This window comes from Rhinoraja longicauda, chromosome 24 (genome assembly GCF_053455715.1).
Source record: "Rhinoraja longicauda isolate Sanriku21f chromosome 24, sRhiLon1.1, whole genome shotgun sequence".
NCBI lineage: Eukaryota > Metazoa > Chordata > Chondrichthyes > Rajiformes > Arhynchobatidae > Rhinoraja > Rhinoraja longicauda.
In genome coordinates this window covers 10229514-10254567 of record NC_135976.1, presented here as the reverse complement: position 1 = coordinate 10254567, position 25054 = coordinate 10229514, and the positions used below count along the sequence as shown (strand labels likewise).

Here is a 25054-nt window from a genome sequence, read left to right as displayed (position 1 = left end):
GGGTGACTAGAGGTATGCTTATAGTATGATTTGCTTGGTGAGCACGCAAAACAAACTTTTTCACTGGACCTCAGTACATGTGACAATAACAAGCCATTACCAATAACAGGGAATATTTTCTTAAAGTTGTCATTATGTGGAAAAGATTAAGTTCTGAATCCAACAACTAATCCTGGCATATACTTGCAACACTGGACATCTCAATCACTTAAAAATTTATGATATGGTATAAACAAACTTTATTTGTATTTTCAATAATGAAAAGAAATTCTGGCTATGTTAAATTGGCAAAATTAATTAAGTTAAAACAAACTGGAAGATGCTCATCGTTCTAAATTTAGGAAGTACAGCTTTGACCATTGATTGCTGGAGAAGATTTATTGTTTTAATGTAATGCAGGAGAATTTCCTGCATTTTGCACTTAAGAATGAAGTGGTCAGGCTCATAAAACAAAAATATATATTTTTGACAAAAGGCACTCTGTTTATTGCAATAAACAAAAGCTATGTTACAATGTAGGGAACTCAAGGTGATCTAGTTGTAAGGAGAGAACTAAAATAAAGTGTGAGGTTAATCTCAGGTATGTCTACAACATCATATCCTATGATTACAATTTTAGTTTTTGTTATAAAATGTAAAGGAATTTAAGAGTATTAACCTATATTCACATGTAGCTCTGAGATCTTTTGTCATCCATATTTTAAATATGATCTGTCTCTTCCTCAATATGCACCTTTACTCTTTCAGAATATGAATTGTGGTCTGCTTCAACCTTTGTAAATAACTTGTTAGATTTATTGATGATGAACAAAAAATGATTAAAACGTACCATGTGATTTCTTGACTGCAATTATAATGGTATATATGACAATATCAAATTTAAACATATCCAAATCTTGTTCACCACTGCAACTAAAGTATTTCCAATTGAACAGATTGACAGAGAAGCTGAAAATAAAATTCTCCAGGAGAAAAAAAGTGTACAGGAAAAAATGTATAAATATCTGAATTCAAATAAGAAAAATATGAATTATTAAGATTAACAACTGGAAAATGTACATGTATTCTTAGTGTTTCACATCAAAACTTATTTCATATTTATTTTCTGATGACAGAAAAAACAATTGTAGACATAGGCAAGTAGAAAGCAATTTCAGAACTATTTCAATAATCCACATTTTCATATAGTATTCATTACACAATATAGCGGCTGGTGAAAATACAGATTATTGTATTATTCAAGGAATAGTTTAATATAAGAAAGATGGGTAGGTAGCCTCCAGCAAGTATGTGCTTTGGGGCAATATTTTCACACAATGATGGTGGGCAAATGGAATGAGCTGCCAGAGGAGATAGTTGAGGCAGGTACTATAACAACAGTTAAAAAACATTTTGACAGATACGTGGATAGGAAAGGTTTAGAGGGACTAGTGTCGGTGGGGTACCTTGGTTGGCATGGGCAAATTGGGCCAAAGAGACAGTTTACATGCTTTATGACTCCACAACTATGAGAACATAGAACAGTACAACTTAAAAACATGCCCTTTGGACCACAATGTCTGTGCAGAACATGATGCCAGGTTAAACTAGTTTCTTTTGCCGGAGGAAGTGGGAAAGTTTTACGACGACCTTCACCACCCATTTCCATTGGGAAACAGAAACCACTGAGGGTGAACAAGGAAAAATAGATTGATGGAAATCCCCATTGGAGAGATCAGCACAACTTCTTCAGGATTAGCATTCTGAAAGAGCAGTGAAATCATCAGTAAGGGTGAAATCAAACAAATGCCAGTGCTGGGAAATGTAGCTACTGACACGGGTTATTTGACCTTACACATTAATGCTATTTCTCTTTCCACAGATGCAGCCTGACCCACTGAGTGTTTCCAGCGCTTGCTGTTTTTTATTTCAGACTTTCAGCATCTGCAATGCTTTGGCGACGATGCTCTGCGCATGCGCCGGGCTCAGGGGCTGATGGGAGGTTCACTTCCAATATGGCTGAAGATCCTGGAGGCTTGTATTTTATTCACCCAGTAATTCTCCCTTTTCTTTCCGTTTTCCCTGTTGGCTCTGCAACATGGAAAGAGTCTCGATAGCGTGTTTCGATCCCGTGTCCTCGTCGCCGCCGCCGCCATGCCAAAGAAAGGGAACAGAAAACGGCTGAAATACCGGGGAAACATTTCTTCTGAAACAGGTCGGTCCGTCGGTCGGGAGGCAAAGGAAAGCGAATTGAATCAACGCGGCAGCGCCAGCGCAACCTGACCGCCCCTCGCCGCCTCCCTGGCCCCAGGGCAGGGCATCCGATCAGCTCGGAGAGTTGTCGATCTCTATCAAGTTCGTCCGAGCTGGCTCGGACATTCATTCCCTTTATCACCAAAACAAGGCGGATCCGAAACGTCACCCATTCCTTCTCTCCAGAAATGCCGCCTGTCCCGCGGAGTTACTTCATCTTTTTTATGTCTATCTTCGGTGTAAACCAGAATCTGCAGTTCCTTCCTACACATTTCATCAGCTTCTGCCCAGTCAGCAGACGTGTAACATGGACGATTGCATGTTCCACCGAGTGAAGAGCCCCTGATGATAATCGCACCCTGCCTAAAACGTCGCTGCAATTGCGAGGATCATTTGAACAAAGTCCGGTTTGAATGCAAGTGTCCACCCTGAAACCGCGTCATTTTACCTCCCTAGCCGATGGGACATATCGAAGGGAGGGAGGGGAACAGTTCCTGTCCCCTTGCATTAAGTGGATAATTCATGGACACCTTTTGTAATACAACAATAAGGCAGTTCCATTGAGTCGATAGTACCTCAAAGAAAATTCCATTATCCCAGTAATTTCCCCAGTGACCCATTTGCTCCTCATTTCAAGCTCCCATTAGATTCTCCCACTTATCAATACAACGGAACAATTTACCAAATAAACTAAAAATTGTATTTTAGTCTAAAAAATGTTTTTCCAGCAAAAATTGTTGAAACAACAGTCCCCAGGGGAAAATCCACACTTCACAAAGAGAGTACTTGCTCCACATGGACAGCACCAGAGATTAGGAATTACCCATGTTTGTTGGAGCTGTCTGGCCGCATCTCTACCAACTACACTTCTGTGTTGCCCACAAGTGATTTCTATGTTTACTCGAGCAAATTATTATTTTATTAATGATTGGGCTCGTGGCTTTATTGCTAACATTGTCTCAAATAGGGATACTTTATCAACATTCAGGAAAAGTTTTGCTTTGATGTTGGCATATCTATCTAAAGCATTGGCTGGTTATTGAAAACTAAAATTGCAAATTTTCTGTGTTAGAATTTCAATTAAAGTTTCGCTGGAATGGATGGGCTATCTTGTGCTGTTCAATGGGCAAATTATACTGTAACAATTCTGTCATTCTGTAGGTACTTTATGAAGGAGCTTGGTGGATAGCCTTAGTTTAGTCAAAGAAGTAGAAAATAGTGTAAGGTAAATAGCATTTGATTCTGTTAACTTTGGTTATACTTTGTAGCCAGGTCAGATGAGAGCTCCTATTTATACTTTACAAATCTCAGTTGCAGTGGCTGCAAATAATGTATGTTTACATTTTTCATATTATGGATGTGCTTATCAAGAGTTTTAAAAATGTTTAACTTTTGTTTTTCAGTTACTGTGGCAGATTATGCCGATTCAGACCCAGCAATTGTGAAGACTGGGAGAGTGAAGAAAGCTGTTGCGAATGCAATTCAAAAAGAAGGTTTGCTTGGAAATATTTTTCAAATTACTAATTGATTAAACTTTTCAATGCATAGTTTTCGGTTTCCAACTCTGCTTTCTGCTGCTAATTGTTACATTTTATTCATCTATTCAATGTTAATCAAGCTCTGAAATGTGCATGCAGATTAATTCCATTTAACCATGTTATCCACATGTGGTCATGGTAAATTTGAACAAGTGGACCATTTACCCAAGAAGCATTCAGTGTTCACTTCTTGCAAAGAATATACTCGTTACAGGTCACAACCAAGAAAGAAACAACTGTACTTCTGCAGGTATTTGGGCAGAGCAAATTCTCTCAATCAACTGTAGAATAATACCAGGATAGTTTTTTAAAAATATTATCGAAGTGTAGAAAGATACAGTACAGAAGCTATCCCCCCTTCCATCCAACAAGTGCACGCTGACTATCAACCACTCATTTATACGAATCCTACATTCTTTCCATTATCCTCAAGTTTTTGGATCAGACTTAAATCCTACATCTATGACCACCTCATTAAAGTGATTGTGCTGCAACATGGCAATTGTTGACCTGCTTTTAACATTTTCTTTAAATTAATATTGTGAGTCGATTGCTATAAATATAAAAATGACTTGCACTTCCCATCACTACTCTTCGATCAAATGTTCAATAGTTCAAAGGTCAGTTTATTGTCACATGTACTAATTAAGGTACACTGAAACTTGAATTACCATGTTGTAGATTAAACCAGAATGTTGTAGATTAAACCAGAATATCTAGGGATGAACATAATTTGTATGGGCATGTATTCTGCTATTGGCAGTGCAATGTATTGTGGAATGTATGCACTGCTGTGCCAAGTGGAATTTCTATGAACATTGTTAAAGCCAATTTCTTACCAGCTTCTCTGTGCTTTCCTTCATCTGCTGCCCCACAACAATTGATATTAAAATGTATGGATGAGTGCTTTTCCATTTTGGACATTTCCTCAGCTTTGGGCATCATTGAAAGCCACAGTCTTTGACCAGCAGTAGAATGAATGTGCCATCTTTGCACACACCGTGAGTGACTTCAGGTCTGCTCTGGATCTTTAAGAAATTTACCAAAGCAAGGGGTTTTTGCTCAGTGTCAAAAACTAAAGTGCATTCTCAGTTTGCTTAAGACCATTCAAATGGCCATTCATCATGGAGAAATGGAGATAGTTGAACACTTCATAATATTGATATTCATCTTTGCTTATCAGTAAACATCGATGATAAGACTCCGTACAAGATTTAAGTTCTACTATCTCCTTTGCGACTGTCTTTACTGTCTAACCTTCAGAATGACAGCAGGATCTTGATATAAAGCTTGGCTATCTTTTTTTTACACATGAAAATTGGATTTAATATCACCAGAAGTATCTGAAAAACATCAGCCAATTACCCCCTGGAAAATTCTCTAAATCAATTGAAAAGGTGACGGTGTGATGAAATAATCCTCAGAAATGAATGATTTAGACACAAAATGCTGGAGTACCTCAGCAGGACAGGCAACATCGCTGGAGAGAAAGAATGGGTGATGTTTCGGGAAGACCCTTCTTCAGATTTGTTTGGAATACCATCGCTTCCTGGACAACTTTTTAGTTCCCGGTTTGATTTTGACCAGAGATTTCATGACAAACACAAAACTAAAGGCTCCCTGTGGGCATACAACAAGAAGAAAATATATTTTCATCTATCACTGATCTCAGTGGCAACATGGTTTCCATTCATCATTTGAAGAGAACGTAGGAAACAAACTCGAATCAATAAGTAGTTATCTCACATGAAAATAACTTCTGCAAATGGCTCTGTAACTCTAGAATCAGACAACAGAATAACTTTGCAATTCTTTGATGAACAGCAATAGATCATTCTTGAGTCAAAAAAATGCTCTAATGCTGGTGGGAAGACCTCGATTTGGGAACTCTATGAGATTGGCTCTTGAGTGGCTTAATGGCATAGGTGTACATGAAATAACTTTGCCCTCTGATTACCCAACTGTTTTATAAAGTTAACATAACTCATCCATTGTCCTCATCAATCCGTGAGCTTCTATCCATTTATCCAATCAAGGTGATTGGACCGAGCCTCATGGATTATAAATGCACAGTGAAAACAAAAAAGATTTTCTTGAGGGAAGATGATATCTGTTTCTATAATTATAAACAAAAATACAAAGATAAAATAATGGATGAACTCATAAGTGAGTGTTCCTAATTGATTTTTATAACCTTATGACTCCCAAGTTCCTTGCCAGAATTATGCCAAGCAAGACTAGTTCTGTGAACCTGAACCAATACACACACACATTTAATTTTGGTGTGTTCAGATGTTTATTTGGAATAGGTGTGCGTAAAACAGGAATGGATTATTGCTATCTACTATTTTATTACAAAGCCATTCTTAGATTTCCTTTCATAGGTTCTCATTGCAAAATGCAATTGCCTTGTGAAATAGAGCTCAGCAACCAAAAGATCCTCATGATTTACTTGATTTGACACTGAACACATATCATGAATGTTGGGCTTTACCTAACTTTGAGGATTAACTTCAAAAATTCCAACAGAGGTGGGTAAGGCAGACTAAAATTTGAAATAATAAGTTATCGATTATGTTACTGTGTAGACTTCATTTCAGGGTGGTGAAGGCTTGATGAACAAATTTTATATTAGTTAATAAAAGCATTTCATATTGATTTGTGATTCTTGTTAAGAATCAATTGTCTTCTGTTTTGTCTCAATTGTCATTTCTCTGAGAGGATTAGATTGGGACTCAGTACTCCTGTCCTGTGTTGTGAGATGAGTGGGGCAGTGGGAACTGTTTCACTTCTCACTGTCAGGCTGGAGAAATCAGTTGGTATCTGTTGTCTACTAATATGTGACAGTAAGTAGGTGTGTCGGGGAATGAGCAGGGTAACTTTGAGCACTGATAACCATGGCCAAAAAAAAGTTGCACCTCAATGTAGTGGAATCTCAAATTTCAAGAGGAATATTGCTTAAATATTGCTTAACACCTTGCTTAAATATTACCACATTTTACATGTTTCTGTGTTGCTGTGGATAAATGGTTTAATATTATTGTGTTTAATTACCGTCCATCACTAGTGGCAGCTCCACAGCTTCCAAAATTTGTTATTGTAGTTTCAGATATTTTATTCTGGATCGAACCCGGGAGGGGAATATGTTAAATTGCACTGCTTTGGTTTTCTTTCCAACATAGATTTTGCCAACATAAATACTTAATGTAGATTTAACATTCCCTTTATGCAGTACTGAAACTTTGATACCAACACTTACTTAAAAAAAAATCTTATGTTGTTATTAAATACATTGCAATCTCTTAGCATCACAGTGCTGTACATCTTAATGTCAAACAAGCACAAAAATACTAATTTTAGTCTTTGTTTTAGTGAAGTTACTATGTGGTTTGGAGGCATCTCAAGTCCCTGTAACAGAAGAAGCTCTTTCATCTGTGATTGAGGATCATTTGGACTGTGACAGCAGTGATGAAGTAGATGCTGATGGCCACTCAAATGAGTTGAAGGTCTCTAGGAAAAAGAAAAGTAAAAGACAGCAAGGTGGGATTTGCCTCTAAAATTAAATATTGAGATTGCAAATTCTGCTGAATATTTTTCCTAGAATCCTTTGGATATATTTTAATTGCAGTAAAAAAACTTTTGGCATTTTAATTTGTGCTGTTATTGTTCAAATTGAGTTGTCACCTTGACCACCACCCAAAATTGACGTTTATATTATTGTAGTTTACGTTGTTCTGCACATTGTTTTGAATTTGCAATTGGTCATCTTCTTGAGTCGATTCTTTTACTTCTGCCATTCTTGCAACATTGTTTGAGGAACAACGTGATGAGGGAGTAAACATTTTATTCATATGCATTATTTTACCTACTTTTCCCAACCAATGTCAGTACTCCATAGTACATTTCAGGAATACAAATTAATTCAATGTCTACCCCTGTCTAATTTCACAATTTTAACAGTAAAGCTTTGTTTGTAAATCCTGACAGTTCAGTATTTGATTCAGTGTTTCCCACACTCCCCTTGAACTCACCAGGGCCCCATTTCCCATGCTCCCTTTAAACTCACTGGGGCCCGTGGGAAATATATTGTGCTAATGCGTTAAATCTTTGAAAAAAAATTGAAGATGTTTTGGGATAATAGTAATGATTCCCAGTAGTCTGAAAAAAACTGTCATACTAGTATCACAAAAGTATCGAGGATGCTTGGTTATCTGGGTTTCACTGCATTTAGTCTCGAAAGAACCACCAACAACCGAGTGAGGTGGAGGACATTTGTCAGTGGCCTATGCTCCCAAGAGAAGCAAAGGGCTTAAGAAGAAGCAGAACTGCATTTAGTCTGAGTGATAATCTGTTTAAATGATTCATCTTGTATCACTAAAGTTCTGCATTAGCCACTTAAAGTTATATTTCTTTGACAAACTATTTGCTGTAGGTTAAACATCTATCGAAGAACATAAATCATTCCCACAAGTTTTGGCCTTTGATAGTTCTGTTGTCTCAATCTAATTTTATTATATTCAGTTATTAACGCCTAGTTATTAATGCCTAGTTTTACAATACCTCCAAATCCCAAGTATTCTAAATTGTGCCATTGTTACTGCAGATTTATGGGATTGGGAAAATATGAATGATCCAATTTGAGCTTGTGCATTTGGTGTAATTATATGATCTTAGTATTTCATCCTCCTATTTTTTATCTATATCTAACCTTAATACTTTAAAAAAATAAAGTGCACAAAATGGATTTCCTTTCAAGTGCCAAGTTGGAATGGCTATTGTACTTAAGAAAAATATAAATGAATAGGAATGGTCTTTTAAATTGTGATCCAAAATATCTAACTAAGTGCCAAACAGTCACAATTGGTAGTTTGTGATTTAGTCAGCAAAGCAGCTAACTGATGTGATCCAGGCCACAATGAATGTTATTATTGTGGCAAAAGGGAAATATATTGTGAATAAATTTGCCATCCCATTGAATAACTGTATGTACCATAATGAGCTCTCTTTCTACCTTTCCTACTAGAGGGTGCAGAGGACTATGGAGAACAGTACCCTATAGATATTTGGTTATTTCTGGCATCTTACATACGCCCTGAAGATATTGTTAAGTTTGCTCTAATTTGTAAAAGTGCCTGGGCTGTTACCTGTACAGCTGCCTTTTGGACCAGATTATACAAGAGGTGAGTTTCTTTGATTACGTTTTTTAAAATTCTATAAATTATTGCTAATTCTGAAGTTGACATTTTTTACCGATGCATTAAAGGTTGTCAGTGCAGGCCTGGGAACGTGCAAAACCCATTTGAAGATGTCTCCTTCAACTCATCTTTGCTAACCATAGTTCATTGTTTTGAATTGATATCAAAGTGCAGCAATGGTGAATATTATAATGATAGGTTCTGCACATAAACCATTTTCCTAGGTTCCCACATTCTCCTTTTGCTTTAGTTTCAAGGTTTATAAGTTGATGTGCCAAAATTTATTTGAATTTATTAATAACAAAACTGAAGGTATTGTATTTATCCCTGCACTAACTTCTCTGCACCATTGACACCTTCTCATCCCTTTCAAGGTTGCACCGTTGTGATCAAGTTATCTATGAATGTCAATCCATGGCGAATTTCAAATATAGCAAAACCTCGTTATAACGGATCTCTTATAATGGATTTCGGTAATAGCGGACGGACCTACCAGTGTCTGCTGATGCCACCTCCGGCTCGCACTGCCTCCCTCCACTTATAGCCCCTGGCAGCCCATGCCACCTCTGGCTCGCACTGCCCTCCCTGCCCTTACAGCCCCAGCTGTCTGTACCACTTCCCTGGCCACCGACATCCCCAGCTGCCCACACCACCCCCGGCTCGCGCTTCTACCAGGCTGGGCGTTATGTCGACAACGCCAGCTCGCTTCCATGCTGCGTCCACCACCGCTGACCTTTACCTGCACTCTGGCCGCCCGTGGACCGTGAGCCATGTCTCCGCCGATCCTCTCTACTCGGATCGCCAGTAGGCCAGGGCCTTCAATTCACCAGGATTCCATGCCCAGCTCTGGACTGAGATTTTGAGGAACGGTCTAGACCTGAAACTTCACCTATCCATGTTCTCCAAAGATGCTGCCTGACCTGCTGATTTACTCTCACACTTTATGTCCTTTCGTGTATTAACCAGCAACTGCAGTTGTTTATTTCTGCTACTTATAAATGATAATACCTTACTTGGTTGTAGCAGTGAATTGGCAATAATGGACACTATTCCCTCTTCTTCCCTCCCCCCCCCCCCCCCTCCCCCCATCCCATGGTCCATTATAATGAGGGTTTACTGTTTGTAATTCCATCAACAAAGCTATTGACAACCCATTACATCAGGCAATCTCCAGGCCTACCGTAAAGCAGTTGTCTAGATCCGTTTGTCGTGAGCAGAACTGAATTTTTTCAATATCCTTCATGCCCACTTCCACTCTGAACAATGCATTTGAAATGCTATCAACTGTCACATGATCATCATTACTGACGATACTGACCTATATTGAGTTGTTTTTTTCCCACGCCCTACTTTTCTAACTTCACATATAGGCAGATGATGTGTAACTGAACTTGACCCAAACCCAACCAGGCAGTAATGTTAGTCAAGGCGCACAAGATACTGTAATAAGAACAATCTACTATCCACTTAACTTTAGGTTTTGTTCACACGCACAGTTGAACTCTTTCAAACTTAATTTACACCAGTGATCACTTTAAGTATAGTTTCTTATGTATGGAAGATCAAATGCATCCACAGTTCCCATGCAAATGTCTAATGTTGCTTATCTTCTTCTTCTTGCATATGGCGTTCACAGCCTAAACTTATAGGTCAAGGGTAGACATCCAGGCCAGGGCAGCATCAGTTGCTGGGTGGATGGCCTTGATGCCACCAAGGAAAAGCCTCAGTGAGCAGTCATTCATGATATGTGGGAGGGTCTGGTCTGGATATCCACAGTCGCAAGCTGGGCTGTCTGTCATCCCCAACTTGTGCAGGTGATGGGCTGTTCTTGTATGGACTGCGTATCCTGATCAGGGTTAGCCATTGCTTGCGATGGAGGTCAAATCCCAGTGGTTTCACTGTGGGGTCTATGATGACCTCTCCGTTGTCGGTGTTGGCATCTTTGCAGGCTCTGTGCCACTCAGTCTTGGGGTCAAAGTCTGGAAAGGTCAGGGTTAGCCTCGATGATGCACCAATCTTTCAACATCCTCTCCCTTCTGCATATGCTGGGAGGGGCAATGTGAGAGAGGACAGGGAGCCACTACAAAGGTGTTGACTTAAGCGTCCCTGTGATGACCCGCATTGCAGAGTTAAGGACAGCGTCAACTCGTTTGGTGTGGCAGCCATTACCTCAAGCTGTTGACCAAAACTCGGCTGTTGAGTAGACTAGGGCTAAGCTTGCGGTACGAAGGGTGTGTGCATTGGATCCCCAGCTGTTGCCTGCAAGTTTCCTGATGATGTTGACTCTTGCTTTCAGTTTATCAGTCACCCTCTTCAGGTGTTCACGATAGGTGAGAGTGCGGTCCAGGGTGACTCCGAGGTACTTGGGGAATTCCTCATTCTTCACCGGCTTACCACAAAAGGACACTCGGAGCTTTGCATTGGTAAGCCGATTGCTGAGGTGAAAGGTAGTGACAGTAGTCTTAGATGAGTTGGGGCGAAGTCGCCAAAAGGTGAAGTACTCCTCCATCCCCTTCAAGTCTTGGGTTAGTACTCTGCTGATATCCTCAAGGGCAACTCCATGGTAGGCAAGGTCATCTGCATGTGCAAACTTCCTGGACCAGGTAGTTGGCATGTCACTCACATAGATGTTGAAGAGTAGGGGAGCTAGGACAGAGCCCTAGGGGAGGTCATCATTCAGGGTCCTGACAGAGCTGGTCTGGTCCCCAAGCGAGACCCTAAATCTACGGTTGCTGAGGATGGATGAGAGGGCACGCATGGTGGTTTGGCACTTCAAGATTCAAGATTGCAACCTTCACATGGTCCACCCTGTTTCGACCAATGCAATCAACCCGACGTGCACAACCTAATGTTGCTTATAAAAGCACTCTTTCTATGATGCATTATCAACTGGTAGTGATTTGTGTAATACTCCTTCTTCCCCCACTATTAATTCTATTGGTGTTATCTTAACCTTGTCTCTTTGGGCTGAATACAAAAGATGGTAATTTCCCATGCCTGGGTCACCCTATTTGTTCATTTGGCCATTAGCACACAAAAAATAGCTCCACATTTATAAGCACTTTGAAAGGGTGATGGACTTCTTCATTTTCACAGCAATATTGACTAATATTTCCAAAGACTTATGAAAACATCCAGGCTTTTGAAACCATGGTTGTCACTTGTCATGTTGATTTGTAAATCTAGAGATCAGGGAGGCCTCAGGCTTAGTGAAGAGGAGAGCTATATTCCAACAAACATATACTATCATTGTCTCATTTATTTTACATACAGTATATATGTGTATATACTCCATTGTATTTTTTTCTTTGTGAATCCTTACTACTGGATTCCTTTAATCTCAGTCTGTTTTTACATGTCCCATAGTTTCTCCTGGCAAGCTGGGCTTTAAAGCTTGGTCAATTTTTGTGTTAGTGCCACAAAACTGCCTTTATAGTAGAACCACCTGATCCCATTAATTCTACATTTCTTCCAGTCAAGTACATTTTTGTGGGCTTGGCTACAGACACTATTCATTTTTTTGAAGACTGGTATTGAATGGAGAACAGCTGACTAGCTGCAATGCACTTTTCATCTTGTTATGGCACGTGTGCTCTGCAGTGTGGAAGTATTTAACACACACCTGACCATGATCCCTGGATTTTCAAAATGTTCTGAACTGAGGGGCTAGATGCTCTTTACATCGGATATCTCCGTTGTATCCCACCAATAGTATCATGGGTACTATTTAAGCACATTTAACCTCATTTATTGTGGTTACTAATCTTTATTGAAAAAATTGGTTTAGCTCACTCAGTTCTTTATACTTTTTATTTCATTGTGTGTTTACAGTTTTAATTAACAGTGGTCTTTTTTTAATACTTTTTATATTTTAAAATACTTCAAAATTCAGCCATAAGTGTTTCATGTCTGATTATCAGATGCATTCAAATGTAGTGGCATGGGTATTTTGTCAACTTGAGTTTTTAAAGATTATCATGGGTTTCTGGGATGGAGATGAACATATCTGGGTCAAAGATGGTGGTCAGGTCATCATTAGAGTGCAAATGTTGGAACTGAGGCCTTGACCATTAGGGAGCATGGGACTGCAGAAGAGCATAAGAGGTGCCTGTGGGAAGCAGATTGGGTTGAATATGATTTAAACCCAATGTTTCTGTGATCAGTGAGGAATGGATGCATTATGACATGGCACTTTGCACTTTATTGATGCAAACTTAGAATTAAAAAAACGTTTTTCAGTTATCTCCATTATGCATCGCAGTATTTAGTCTGACATTCCCAAGACTCCTGGTCCTTTACACCACCCGCCTCACCCGCAAAGCATTGAGCATTGTGGGTGACCCCTCCCACCCCTCCAACAGCCTCTTCACCCTCCTGCCTTCAGGGAGAAGGTTTCGCAGCCTGAGGTCGAGCACCACCCGACTAAAGAACAGTTTTTTCCACCAGGCTGTCAGGATGCTGAACTCTCTCCCCTCCCTCCCTCCTCTCTCCCCTGCCCCCATTGGACCTGGACTTTAACACCCCACACACACGCACATCCAGCACCAGACACTTTTTTTTAACGCTGCTATGGACAGGCTTTGCACTACTGTTCATTATTTTTTTATTGTAATATATTCATCTTCATCTTTTTTTCATTGAAGTGACTATATTTTATATTGATTGTTTGCTGTGCCTTTTTTAATTTTAACTTAATTTAATGCACTTTATTCCTCGGGGTTGACTTTGACTTGACTTTGACTTGACATTTATAAGCCATGGTAGTTAATACCAATTAATTTGCGTTAAAGTTTAGATTTTGGTTTAGAGATTGGTTTGGTAAATCTGGTAAAGCATAGTCTTTTATCGAAATATGAGATTATAAATTATTAATAGTAACTGCATTGTACTCGAAACCTATAAATAAACATCTGAGTAACATTCAATATGTTTTTTTCCTTCCTTGTGCCTCAAGGTTCACTGTAAATGTATCTCAATCTATTATTTTTAACATGCGAGTCAATATCAAAGGCAAATTTACAGTGCTCTTAACTAATCCATGATCGCTCTTCATTTGTAGATATTACTGTTCAGATGTGTACTTACCTGAACGTTTGCAACGCGAGGTCATAGGAAGGTTGAGTTCGCTGCGAGCCTGTGTAATTCGTTCTTTGTACCACATGTATGAGCCATTTCGTTCTCGTCTGTCAGAGAAACCATCAATTCCTGAGTCGACTCCAACCACATTGCAGAATTGCAGTGTAAGTGTCCTGTAATTTGCCATTGCTTGTATTGGTGAAGTTAGAAATCTTTCTTGCAATAAACAACCCAAATTTACTCTTAACAGGATTAGTGTTGCACAAAGAATTGTGACATTCAGCTTTCCCAGTCTTTCAACATCGGATCAGAAACGCAGGCATAATCGGTTTGATGCATTGCACCTGATTTCATGGCCAATATTGTACGTCTGTCACTTTCCTGAATTGTATCCCTTGATTCCTTTAATATCTGAAAATCAGTTGATCTTTGTCTTAAATATATACTAATTGAGCCTCCATAACTTTCTCATAGCAAATCATTAACCCCTGGGTGAAAACATTTTTCACCTTGGTCCTCAATAAATGTCCCCTTATTTTGAGACTCTGCCCAATATTAGTAGAAACTGCAGCACAAAGCCAATCATCTCTGTCAAGCCACAAAAAAAATCACATTGAAGTTGTAATTTTCCATTGTTTACTCTTCCAATTACTTACAAGCTTTGTGAATTTTAATAACTGATGTTGAATATTTGACTATTAAGCATAAGCAAATGTGTTGTTTCTACTGTCCTAACAGACCCATTGTTTCTGCTTGTTCATGTCCCACTGAATTAATTTCCACATACCTCGACTCCATCCTATCCCCACCTGGTCCAATCCCTCCCTTCCTATGTCCAAGGCACCTCACATGCCCTTCGTCCCTTCAATGACTTCTGTTTTCCAGCCCCCCACTCCCTCATTTTTACCATGGATGTCCAGTCACTCTGCACCTCTATTCCCCACCAGGAAGGTCTTGAAGCCCTCCGTTTCTTCCTCGACCGCAGAACTAGCCAATTTCCGTCTGCTAATGCTCTCCTCCCCCCCCCCCCCCCCCCGATCCTTACTTTCAACAACTTCTCCTTCGACTCCTCCCACTTCCTTCAAATCCAAGGCGTAGCTATGTGCACTCGTAGCTACTCATAGCCCCAACTGTTCCTGCCTCTTTGTAAGGTAGGTCGAACAATCACTGTTCCAGGCGTACACTGGGCCCATCCCCAAACTCTACTTCTGCTACATTGACGACTGTATCTGTGCTGCCTCCTGCACCCATGCAAAACTCACTGACTTCCATCAACTTCACGACTAATTTCCATCCTGCACTCAAATTCACTTGGACCATCTCGGTCATCTCCCTACCGTTTCTGGATCTCACAGTTTCCATCACAGGAGACAGACTATTGACCGACATCTACTACTACTGACTCCCATAGCTATCCAGACTACACTTCTTCCCACCCTGCTTTCTGTAAAGACTTTGTCCCCTACTCTCAATTCCTCTGTCCACGCCGCATCTGTGCCCAGGATGAGGTTTTCCCATACTAGATCATCAGAGATGTCCTCATTCTTTAAAAAATGGGGGTTCCCCTTGTCCATTATAGATGAGGCTCTCACTAGGGTCTCCGCGATATTCCGCAGCTCCGCTCTTGCTCACCCTCCCCCCACTCGCAACAAGGACAGAGTCCCCCTTGTCCTCACCTTCCACCCCATCAGTGGTCGCATACAGCATATAATCCTCCAACACTTTTACCTCCTCCAACAGGATCCCACTACTGGCCACATCTTCCCATCTCCACCCCTTTCTGCTTTCCACAGAGACCTTTCCCTCCGCAACTCCCATCCCACCCACACCACCCCCTCCCCAGATACTTTCCCCAGCAACCGCAGGAGATGCAACACCTGCGCCTTTACCTCCCCCCTCGACTACATCCAAGGACCCCGACAGTCTTTTCAGGTGAGGCAGAGGTTCACTTGCAACTCCTCCAACCTCATCTATTGTATCTGCTGTTCCAGGTGTCAACTTCTGTATATCGGTGAGACCAAGTGCAGGCTCGGCGATCGTTTCGCTGAACACCTCCGCTCAGTCTGCCTTGACCTACCTGACCTCACAGTTGCTCAGCACTTTAACTCCCCCTCCCATTCCCAATCTGACCTTTCTTTCCTGGGCCTCCTCCATTGTCAGAGTGAGGCCCACCGCAAATTGGAGGAACAGCACCTCATATTTCGTTTGGGTAACTGACACCCCAGCGGTATGAACATTGACTTCTCTAACTTCAAATACCCCTTGCTTTCCCTCTCCATCCCCTCCCCCTTCCCAGTTCTGTCTCTGACTACATTCTATCTCTGTCCCACCCACTTCCCTGACATCAGTCTGAGGAAGGGTCTCGATCCAAAACGTCACCCATTCCTTCTCTCCAGAGATGCTGCCTGTCCCGCTGAGTTACTCCAGCATTTTGTGTCTATCTTGTGTTGTTTCTAGTGCTTGCTGTACTGGTGCAAAAAAGGAAGTGGAAATAGATCAGACCAAAGATGGGAATTCAACTATAAATTCAAAAAGCAGGTATGCACTGAAGTTTTAAGTTGATAATAATTAGTGTTTTGGCCCAAATATAGAACTATCTTATTTTTTAATATTTTAACAAAATCATGGCTGTTTCTTTTTATGTTGAAGCTACATTCTCACTATTACGACTTCTATATGAAAATCTGCATCCTTGTATGGCATAGTCCCAAAAATTAAGGGCACTAGTGTGTGTCAGTTTAGTTAGGAATTAATTAAGTTCCCACTTGCAGCTATTGTTAGTAAATGCCAAGCTAAGCCCAATTTATTCCCATAGAGAAACAGTTTGCTTTTATTAGACGCTTCCTAAGGACAATATATTTTTGGTTAAAACGTTTGCATGGGAAAATCTAAAGACTATAACAAAATATACTTCCGGGGTAGTCATGATGGTCAAAGAGACTAAATTAAATCGCAAAACTAAAAGTGGCAGGCCTTTAGAACTTAACTAATGTAATGTATACATCTTGAATTACTTGTTATTTCAGTCATCCTGTCCCCTTTCTCATTTGGTTTTGGCAGGCTCCAAGTTTAATGAGCCAAGTCATACTTGATCCCACCTTGCCCAGAGTAGAGGATAACAAGATTGACCTTGACTTCTCTGGGTTAGAAGGCAAAAGCTGCCTTTTGTTTTCTTATCACTATATGGAAACTGTAACTTGGTGAAAACATTGGTTGCAGGCAAGACTGAAGTCTTATTTTCACCAAAGACCATGGAAATATTAATTGAAGGGTCATGATACTTTGACTGATTGTCAGAGGGTTAGTTATACCTGTGAGTTTCTAGCACAATAAAGTATTCACATCTTCATGAGAAATTAGAATTCTTTGGTGGAATTTAATATTTAATTGTTGGCATATTTGTAGAAGCTAAAATCAAATAAAGTTTTGTTTTGCTTCCCATATTTGCTGTCAGAACAGGGTGCAGTAGAAGAGCCTGTTGGCCGTGTTTGATTTATTTACAAGTAATTTCAATAATTTGTATCCATCAGTCTCCCAAGTTGAAGAATGGCTGTCGAAATGGACTGCAGTTTCCAAGACGGTATGAACAAGTGCGCAAGAACGTTGACCAAGACTGCTACTTATTGCAGATCACCACTTTCAATTTCATCTTCACACCTGTGGTTATGGGAATGACATTAACTTTGGTAAGACCACAGTTGAATGTTCTAAATAAGTATTCCAACACTAAATAGTACACATGATTTATGTGGCTTAAATTTACTTTGCTTTCTTTCTCGTCAGCACCAATTATTGACAGCACCACATCAGCCAGTGAAGGGGGTACGGTGGAGCTTAATGATAACTCACATCAATTCTGGATAACTATTACATTGTAGCCATACATGCATTCTTAAGATTAATCAAAATAGGAAAAATGAAACATACACTGAAGCAACACAGTGGCGAAGCGGTAGAGCTGTTGCCTTATAGCGCCAGAGACCCGGGTTCGATCCTGGCCTTGGGTGCTGTCTATGTGGAGTTTGTACATTCTCCCTGTGACCATGTGGGTTTCCTCCAGGTGCTCCGGTTTCCTTGCACATCCCAAAGGTTTGTAGTAATTGGCTTCTGTAAATTGTTCCTAGTGTGTAGGGAAGTGCTAGTGTACAAGGTGATAGCTTGGTGGCGTGGACTCGGTGGGCTGAAGGACCTGTTTCCACGCTGTATCTCTAAAGTTTGAAGGAACTGCAGATGCTGGTTAACAAAAAGGATCGAGTGCTGGAAGTGGGGGGGGGGAGGACGTTGGGTATGGGTAGTTACCTACATAAAAGATAGATTCTTTCGCTGTCTACAATGTCAGGGAAGGTTTTAGGGTAAGGTATGGTCAAAAACTTTTTCAAGTAAGAACCCTTTTTTTCAATCATCTAGTCTAATTCTTTGTCACTCAAGTATTGTTGTTTCAGGGTGAGGAAAATGTAGGATCATTATAATGTTTATATAAGCACGGACTAGAAAATAATTATCTTGTACTAATCTGTGGAAAAGATCTTGTGACGAATATTTATCTTGGAGATGTCTTCCATAAGCAAACTCATTTATTATTTGACATTGTATCCCAAATTATTATGCTAAGGAACCATAGAATTCTGTTGGGGCTGACTTTTATTGGGGAATCTGGAAATCCAAATTCTAACCCTTGATTTCAGCTGTTACTTTATAGCCATGTTCTTCCTATTTATTGAACTTCTTCTCTTGTAAGGTATCTGTTTAAACTTTCTTAGATTGGGTAAAGTGTCATAAAATTAAAGTTTATTTTTCTTTTACAGTTTACAATAAACGTGAGCACTGATATGACGCACCATCGTGTCAGAATGCTATTTCAAGACTCCCCACTTCCACAAGGCCAGAAGCCTAAAAAGGACCAAGGACTCCAAGTTATCTTGGATCCTGTGCATAGCGTGCGTTTACTGGACTGGTGGCATCCACAGTATCCCTTTTCTGCTAGTATTTAATACTATTTTCCTTTAAAACAATTGCAAAATTGAGAGGCAAAAATTGGACATAAAATTAAATTGCATGTTAATATGGAGAATGAGTTCAGTTTTTAGAAGAGTGACTTATGGAATGTAGACTGTTGTGATTCGTATACGTCATAAGTATTTGCAGCTGAAGTGCAAATGTTGAGGGCTGAAATGTTAGCACCATTTGGAGCCCAGGATCTGTGAATCAGGGAATACTAATCTTGTAATTGATAAAAAGGCAGTTCAACTTTAGATGTTTCCAATTATTTTGTACATAGAAATTTTGCAGAATGCTTGACACGGCAGGAATTGATTTTCTGTTACTTGGACAGTATGAAACTTAAATATTTGCAGTGATGTTCAAGGGGCAGGAAGTTGTATGCACAGGGTATCCTTGTCATTTATAACACACCCATGGTTTGTGCAGTGGTTTTAATTGGTGTTAATAGTAATCAATAAAATATTGCTCTCTTTATAATGTATTTCCACAAAAGGTCATTGCGAAACCAGTTCTCTGCACAAACTAGAAATAGAACTTCATTACCATTAAACACAAGGTGAAATGTCCAAGGGCATCATGATCATCATGAATCATAAGAAGACTTTGGAGCTGGAAGTTAATTATTTACAAAGAGAACCTTTGTATTGAACATTGTCTTGAAGTTCCTATTTTCTCTGTTCTTTACTTACTGTTCTAATTCTGGACAATTAGAAATGGATTAAAAATGTAGCTCATTAGTTTTGTTTTGAGTAATTTGATGAAGTGATTTAGATTGCCAATGGGGCATTTGTTTAGTCAACTTTAGAAATGTGCAAAATAATTTTGAATTGTACTTGGAAAAGCAAAAAGAAAACTGCAGGCTGAATTTTGAATTGTATGCTGGCATTCTGAAACCTTACCCACTCAATACATCTGGAACATTTTTGAACCTCTGCAAAACTTTGAAGTCCATTAACATTTTCATTATCCGGATAAGAATTTAGTAAATTTATCCCATCACATTTTAGTAAGTGGGATTTCCAATAGATTTCTTCATCAATCAAACAGGTTGAATTTAAGGCTATGCTGCTTGTTATTTGATAAGAAACTTGTGCGTAAAGCATGAAAGTCACTGGGTTTTTTTAGTGAAGAGTTTTCAGAACATTAAAAGTGACTGATCTTGTTAACTGAGGATCTTGTTTCAGTTATATACTGCTTGGTATAGTTCAGTTTTTGAATAAGGAAAAGTGGAGCTTGATTTGTTTTGAATCAATCTTTGCTACCTTTAACGTGCTGCATCATTCCTTAAAAGACATGGTGGATAATTGAATTATTTTGTTGATCTGAGAATGAAAAGAGTAAACACAATCCCAAATCAACTTTAACATATATAAGATATAAAATTCAATACTATGTCATGGATTGCAGCAGCTCAGGTAGTTCTGGTTGACAGGTTAGATTATGACAGGATATTGAAGTTATACTATTTTTTTTGCACAGCGCATGGCACCTTATTAAGTTTAGTGGCATATATACTTTGCTGCCATGTGAAGCTCAGAGCATTGTTCAGTCCAGCAAAGGCACTTAAACCAAAGTATGAAAATAATTGTAAGGATTTTGCGATTATCTTTCATTGGTGTTTTATGAGGTACTTTGTATTTGTGTTTCTGTAAACACATTTTTAAAATGTGCGCAGACATGTTAAAACAATTTGAGAGTTGAGAGTTTGTAGATCCAATGGTTCTAAAATAGAACTACAGATGCACAAAATTCAGATATTTATACATTTTCAATATTTTGGGGAACCATTGGGACATTGCTATTATTTTGCCCCAAGGATCTTTTGTGAAGTTGTTGGAGTAACCCTTTAATTGTGGCTGATTAGTTCAAAGCTTACTGTATGGTACATTGATTTACTAGTACATGTATTCAAATGATAGAAAATGATTTGCCCATTTTATTTTTAAAGCTCGGTTTAACCATGGAAAGTAAAGTTAAAATTTCAACTGGTATACACTGGTATTCAGCTGATATACACCGATCAGCCAAAACATTATGACCACTGGCAGATGAAGTGAATAACATTGGTTATCTTGTTACAATGGCACCTGTCAAGGGGTGGGATATATTAGGCAGCAAGTGAACAGTCAGTTCTTGAAGTTGATGTGTTGGATGCAGGAGAAATGGGCAGGAGTAAAGAACTGAGCGACTTTGACAAGGGCTGAATTGTTATGGCCAGAGACTGGGTCAGAGCATCTCTGAAATGGCAAGGCTTGTGGGGTGCTCTCGGTCAGCAGTGGTGAGTACCTACCGACAGTGGTCCAAGGAGGGACAAACCACAAACCGGCGACAGGGTGTTGGGTACCCAAGGCTCATCGATGCTCAAGGGCAACGAAAGCTATCCCGTCTGGTCCAAACCTACTCTGGGAAGACGACAAGCCGGCGTAGGGAGTGTGATGCTCTGGGCAATGTTCTGCTGGGAAACCCTGGGTCCAACTATTGATGTGGACGTCAATTTGACATGTGTCACCTACGTAAACATCATTGCAGACCAGGTACACCCCTTCATGGCAAAGGTATTCCCTGATGGCAGTGGCCTCTTTCAGCAGGATAATGCGCCCTGCCACACTGCACACATTGTTCGGGAACGGTTTGAGGAACATGATGAAGTGTTCACGGTGTTGCCCCAGCCTCCAAATTCTCCAGATCTCAATCTGATTGAGCATCTGTGGGATGTGCTGAATCGACAAGTCCGATCTACAGCGGCTCCACCTCGCAACTTACGGGACTTGAAGGATCTGCTGCTAATGTTTTGGTGCCAGATACCACAGGACACCTTCAGGGGTCTTGTGGAGTCCATGCCTCGGCGGGTCGGCGCTGTTTTGGTGGCACACGGAGGACCAACAGCATATTAGGCAGGTGGTCATGATGTTTTGGCTGATAATCAATATGCTGTGAAAATCCTAACTTGCTATTATCCTAGACTACATTTTTGTTTCAATGAGCAAAATCTAGCATGTTCATGAAATATTACTGATTATTCACTAATGAGATACCATGTTCCAGAAAATTCAGAAATTTTAGGTAACATTAAGATAATCTTTTGATAGATGTAACGGTGATTGTCTTCTTAGATTGGTGACTGCTGTCAGAACCAGCATCTCGTGTAGTAGCATGTCCAGGATAGAATATTCCAATAATGTATTTAACTAGTTTGTTTCCCTTCAGAAGAGCAATCAAAAGTTTACATGAGTGTGATGCTTTTTTTTATACAGTGAAGAGAGTCTATTGACACAGAGCTAATGAAGTTCATCTGATTCTAGAGATCAGTTATTGAGCTATCATTCAACTTTTTGGATGTATATTGAAACCATGTATTTAATGTTTCCCTGGTAATTTACAGAAATTCAGAAAACTGAACTTGCCAGAGGTTTTTCCAGCATACCGTACTGCTAGTTACAGGCGTCTTACTGAAGTATAACTGTGTCAAACCTGTTAGATTCAAAGACATTGGACAGAGGTTAATGATTTATCCATCTGTGTCGTGAGTGGGAAAATCTAATGAGTAGTGGATCTTAAATGTTGCTAAGAAAATAATTAACCTTTAATTTCAATTTTATTTTTCTGACTCTGTATTCTGGCTCTTTGTCCTCGTATTTGATTAAATACATGCCCAGTTAGACATATTATGAAGACATTGGAGAAGAATCATGAAGCTTTATCATCAAATATATAACAGAATCTAATTGTTGGTATATTGTTACGATGTGATTTTAAAATAGAGACCTGCAAAATTATGTAAAAGCCCTGTTTTCAACTTGAGATTAACTATTTAAAGTACCACTGAGTGGACGAGACACGTGTGGATTTATTCTTATGAAGTGCTGATGTTATCTGAGATTGAGCATACGTTATAATTGCAGCAAAACAGAAATCTTTGAATTGTATTTCAAACTGTTCAATTCTACTTGGTTATCATGGTTATTTCAACTGGACGAGAAAGTGAGTGATGAACTAGATGTAGGTTGACAACTGATGAGCATGATTCCTGAATTCATTTCTTGGATGTTTCTTGAATAATTAGAATTTTAAAATGTAGAACATGAATTTTATGAAAATTTATATAGAATATTTGCTGAACCAATCATTTTTCAAATGGCATTAATTTCATTTTTAAACTGTAGAATTTCAGACCCCAATAAATTTCATGAAAGAGAACTTCGGGTGTTACAGACTCTTTATTTACTACCAGTTGTGTTGATGAGCTAAGTTGAACGCCATGTGAACAAATTCATTGGGAAATCGGAGAAACTGTCAAGACTGGCAACTAAAGAAAAAAATATAGGTTTTCACTTTTGAATTTTGTTTAGATTAGGGCATTTTCCTTTTCCGGGTGTAATGCAGGTTTTGAGGATTCTAATCAATGATGGAGGAAGAACACTGCAAGGTTACAAAGAAGGTATGTTTATTAAAATACAGTCAAAGGATTAAATAAACCCCAAGTCACATGCTCTTCTGACCATTGAAACGAGCAGTGGCTGGAAGCAACCATCCTCATGCCCTTCTGCCCATCGAGAACTCCGGCTTGCGATAGCTGCTCCGGAGAATTCGAGAGTCCAGGCATGCTCCAATCTCGGACTGAGCAGGTCAAGAGCTCTTAACAGGACTCTTCATTTATACACCAAGACCACACTAAAAATAAAATAATCTGTTATCTGAGATCACGTAGGTATAGGGAGACCAAGCGCAAATGTTCAGCAAAACAGTCGGCAAGTTTACATTTGGTCTCGCCAATGTACAGGAACTCGCATTTGGAACACCGGATGCAGTAGATGAGGTTAGAGGAGGTACATGTGAACCTCTGTCTAACCTGAAATGACTATCAGGGTCTCTGGATGGAGTCGAGAGAAGAGGTAAAAGGATAGGTTGTCGTGTCACCTGATGGTTAGGCCAGCCGTGAGGTGCCTTACCTGCACAATTCGCCAGCGGTCGGTAAATATCACGGCCTCAAAGCGCTGCTTCTCCGCATCTTTGGGCTCAGCCGCATGGAAAGAGCAGGAAGCACTGTTTGATGACCCCCCCTGGCGCTAGCGGAGCGTACAGACGAGCTGTGGCTGGTCAGTTGGCAGGAGATGGGGACGCTGGATCAGGGGTCCACGGAGCCCTGGAAGGTGCAGCAGGGCGGCACTTCGATCAGTCGACTGTCGGCAGCGCACTGGAGGACCCAGCGACCGTGCCCTGTATCCACCAGGAGTCCGTCTGGGCAGCCGGACCCGGGCGACGCAGGTAGAGGGAGGCGGTGTTACTATCATCGCCCCTGGGGTTCCGCGGCCCGCCAGCCCTGCTCATACCCGGGAAACGCCGGGGCCGGCCACCTGTGGTCGCTGCAGCGGTCGGCCAGAAACACCGCCTCTACGTTTGGGACCGACATTCGGAACGCCGGTTCCTCGTAGACAAGGGCGAGGAGATTAGCGTTTTGCCCCCATCGGGGGTCGACACTCGTTCCGGCAAGCGGGGGCCCTCTCTGACTGCGGTAAATGGCAGCGCCATCCGAACGTATGGGATTCGCACGGTCCCGCTTATTTTTGGCTCCTGTCATTTTACCTGGACTTTTGCAGTTGCCAACGTCTCCCAACCCTTGCTAGGTGCCGATTTCCTCCAGGCCCAATCCCTGTTGGTGGATGTGAGGGGGCAGCGCCTCGTTCACGCTGTGATGCTCGAATCGATCTCTTTATGCCCCGCTGCACCACGCCGCGAGCCGATGTCTTCAGTGGACAATATTTATGCCCAGATATTGTCGAACAATTTCGATCGGCCAGCCCCAAGCACGGAGTGGGTCATCATATCCTCACCTCAGGACCACCGCTCCACGCACGTGCATGCAGGCTTCCCCCCCCCCCCCCCCGACCAGCTCCGTATCGCCAAGGCGGAGTTTCGCCAGATGGCGGCCATGGGAATTGTACAGCGCTCTGACGCCGTGGGCGTCTCCATTACACATGGTTACCAAGGCGGCTGGAGGCCTTGTGGAGACCT

At 40.5% G+C, this 25054-nt stretch overlaps 1 protein-coding gene across 4 annotated transcripts; it reads left to right on the top strand.

The window, feature by feature from the left end:
- The first annotated feature begins 1970 nt into the window (after positions 1 to 1970).
- On the top strand, positions 1971 to 23339 carry tmem183a (transmembrane protein 183A). Of its 4 annotated transcripts, none has more exons than XM_078420647.1 (8): positions 1971 to 2194; positions 3636 to 3725; positions 7143 to 7310; positions 8794 to 8950; positions 14025 to 14205; positions 16499 to 16579; positions 17572 to 17727; positions 18847 to 23338. In XM_078420647.1, exons 1-8 carry the CDS (start codon positions 2134 to 2136, stop codon positions 19030 to 19032), a joined length of 1080 nt encoding a protein of 359 aa, XP_078276773.1. In that variant the 5' UTR covers positions 1971 to 2133; the 3' UTR covers positions 19033 to 23338. The 4 variants fall into 4 exon arrangements, with proteins under 4 accessions (XP_078276773.1, XP_078276775.1, XP_078276774.1 ...); XM_078420646.1 differs by lacking the exon at positions 1971 to 2194 and adding an exon at positions 2292 to 2647 and having other exon boundaries at positions 18847 to 23339; XM_078420649.1 differs by lacking the exon at positions 7143 to 7310 and having other exon boundaries at positions 18847 to 23339.
- The last annotated feature ends 1715 nt before the right edge of the window (positions 23340 to 25054 follow it).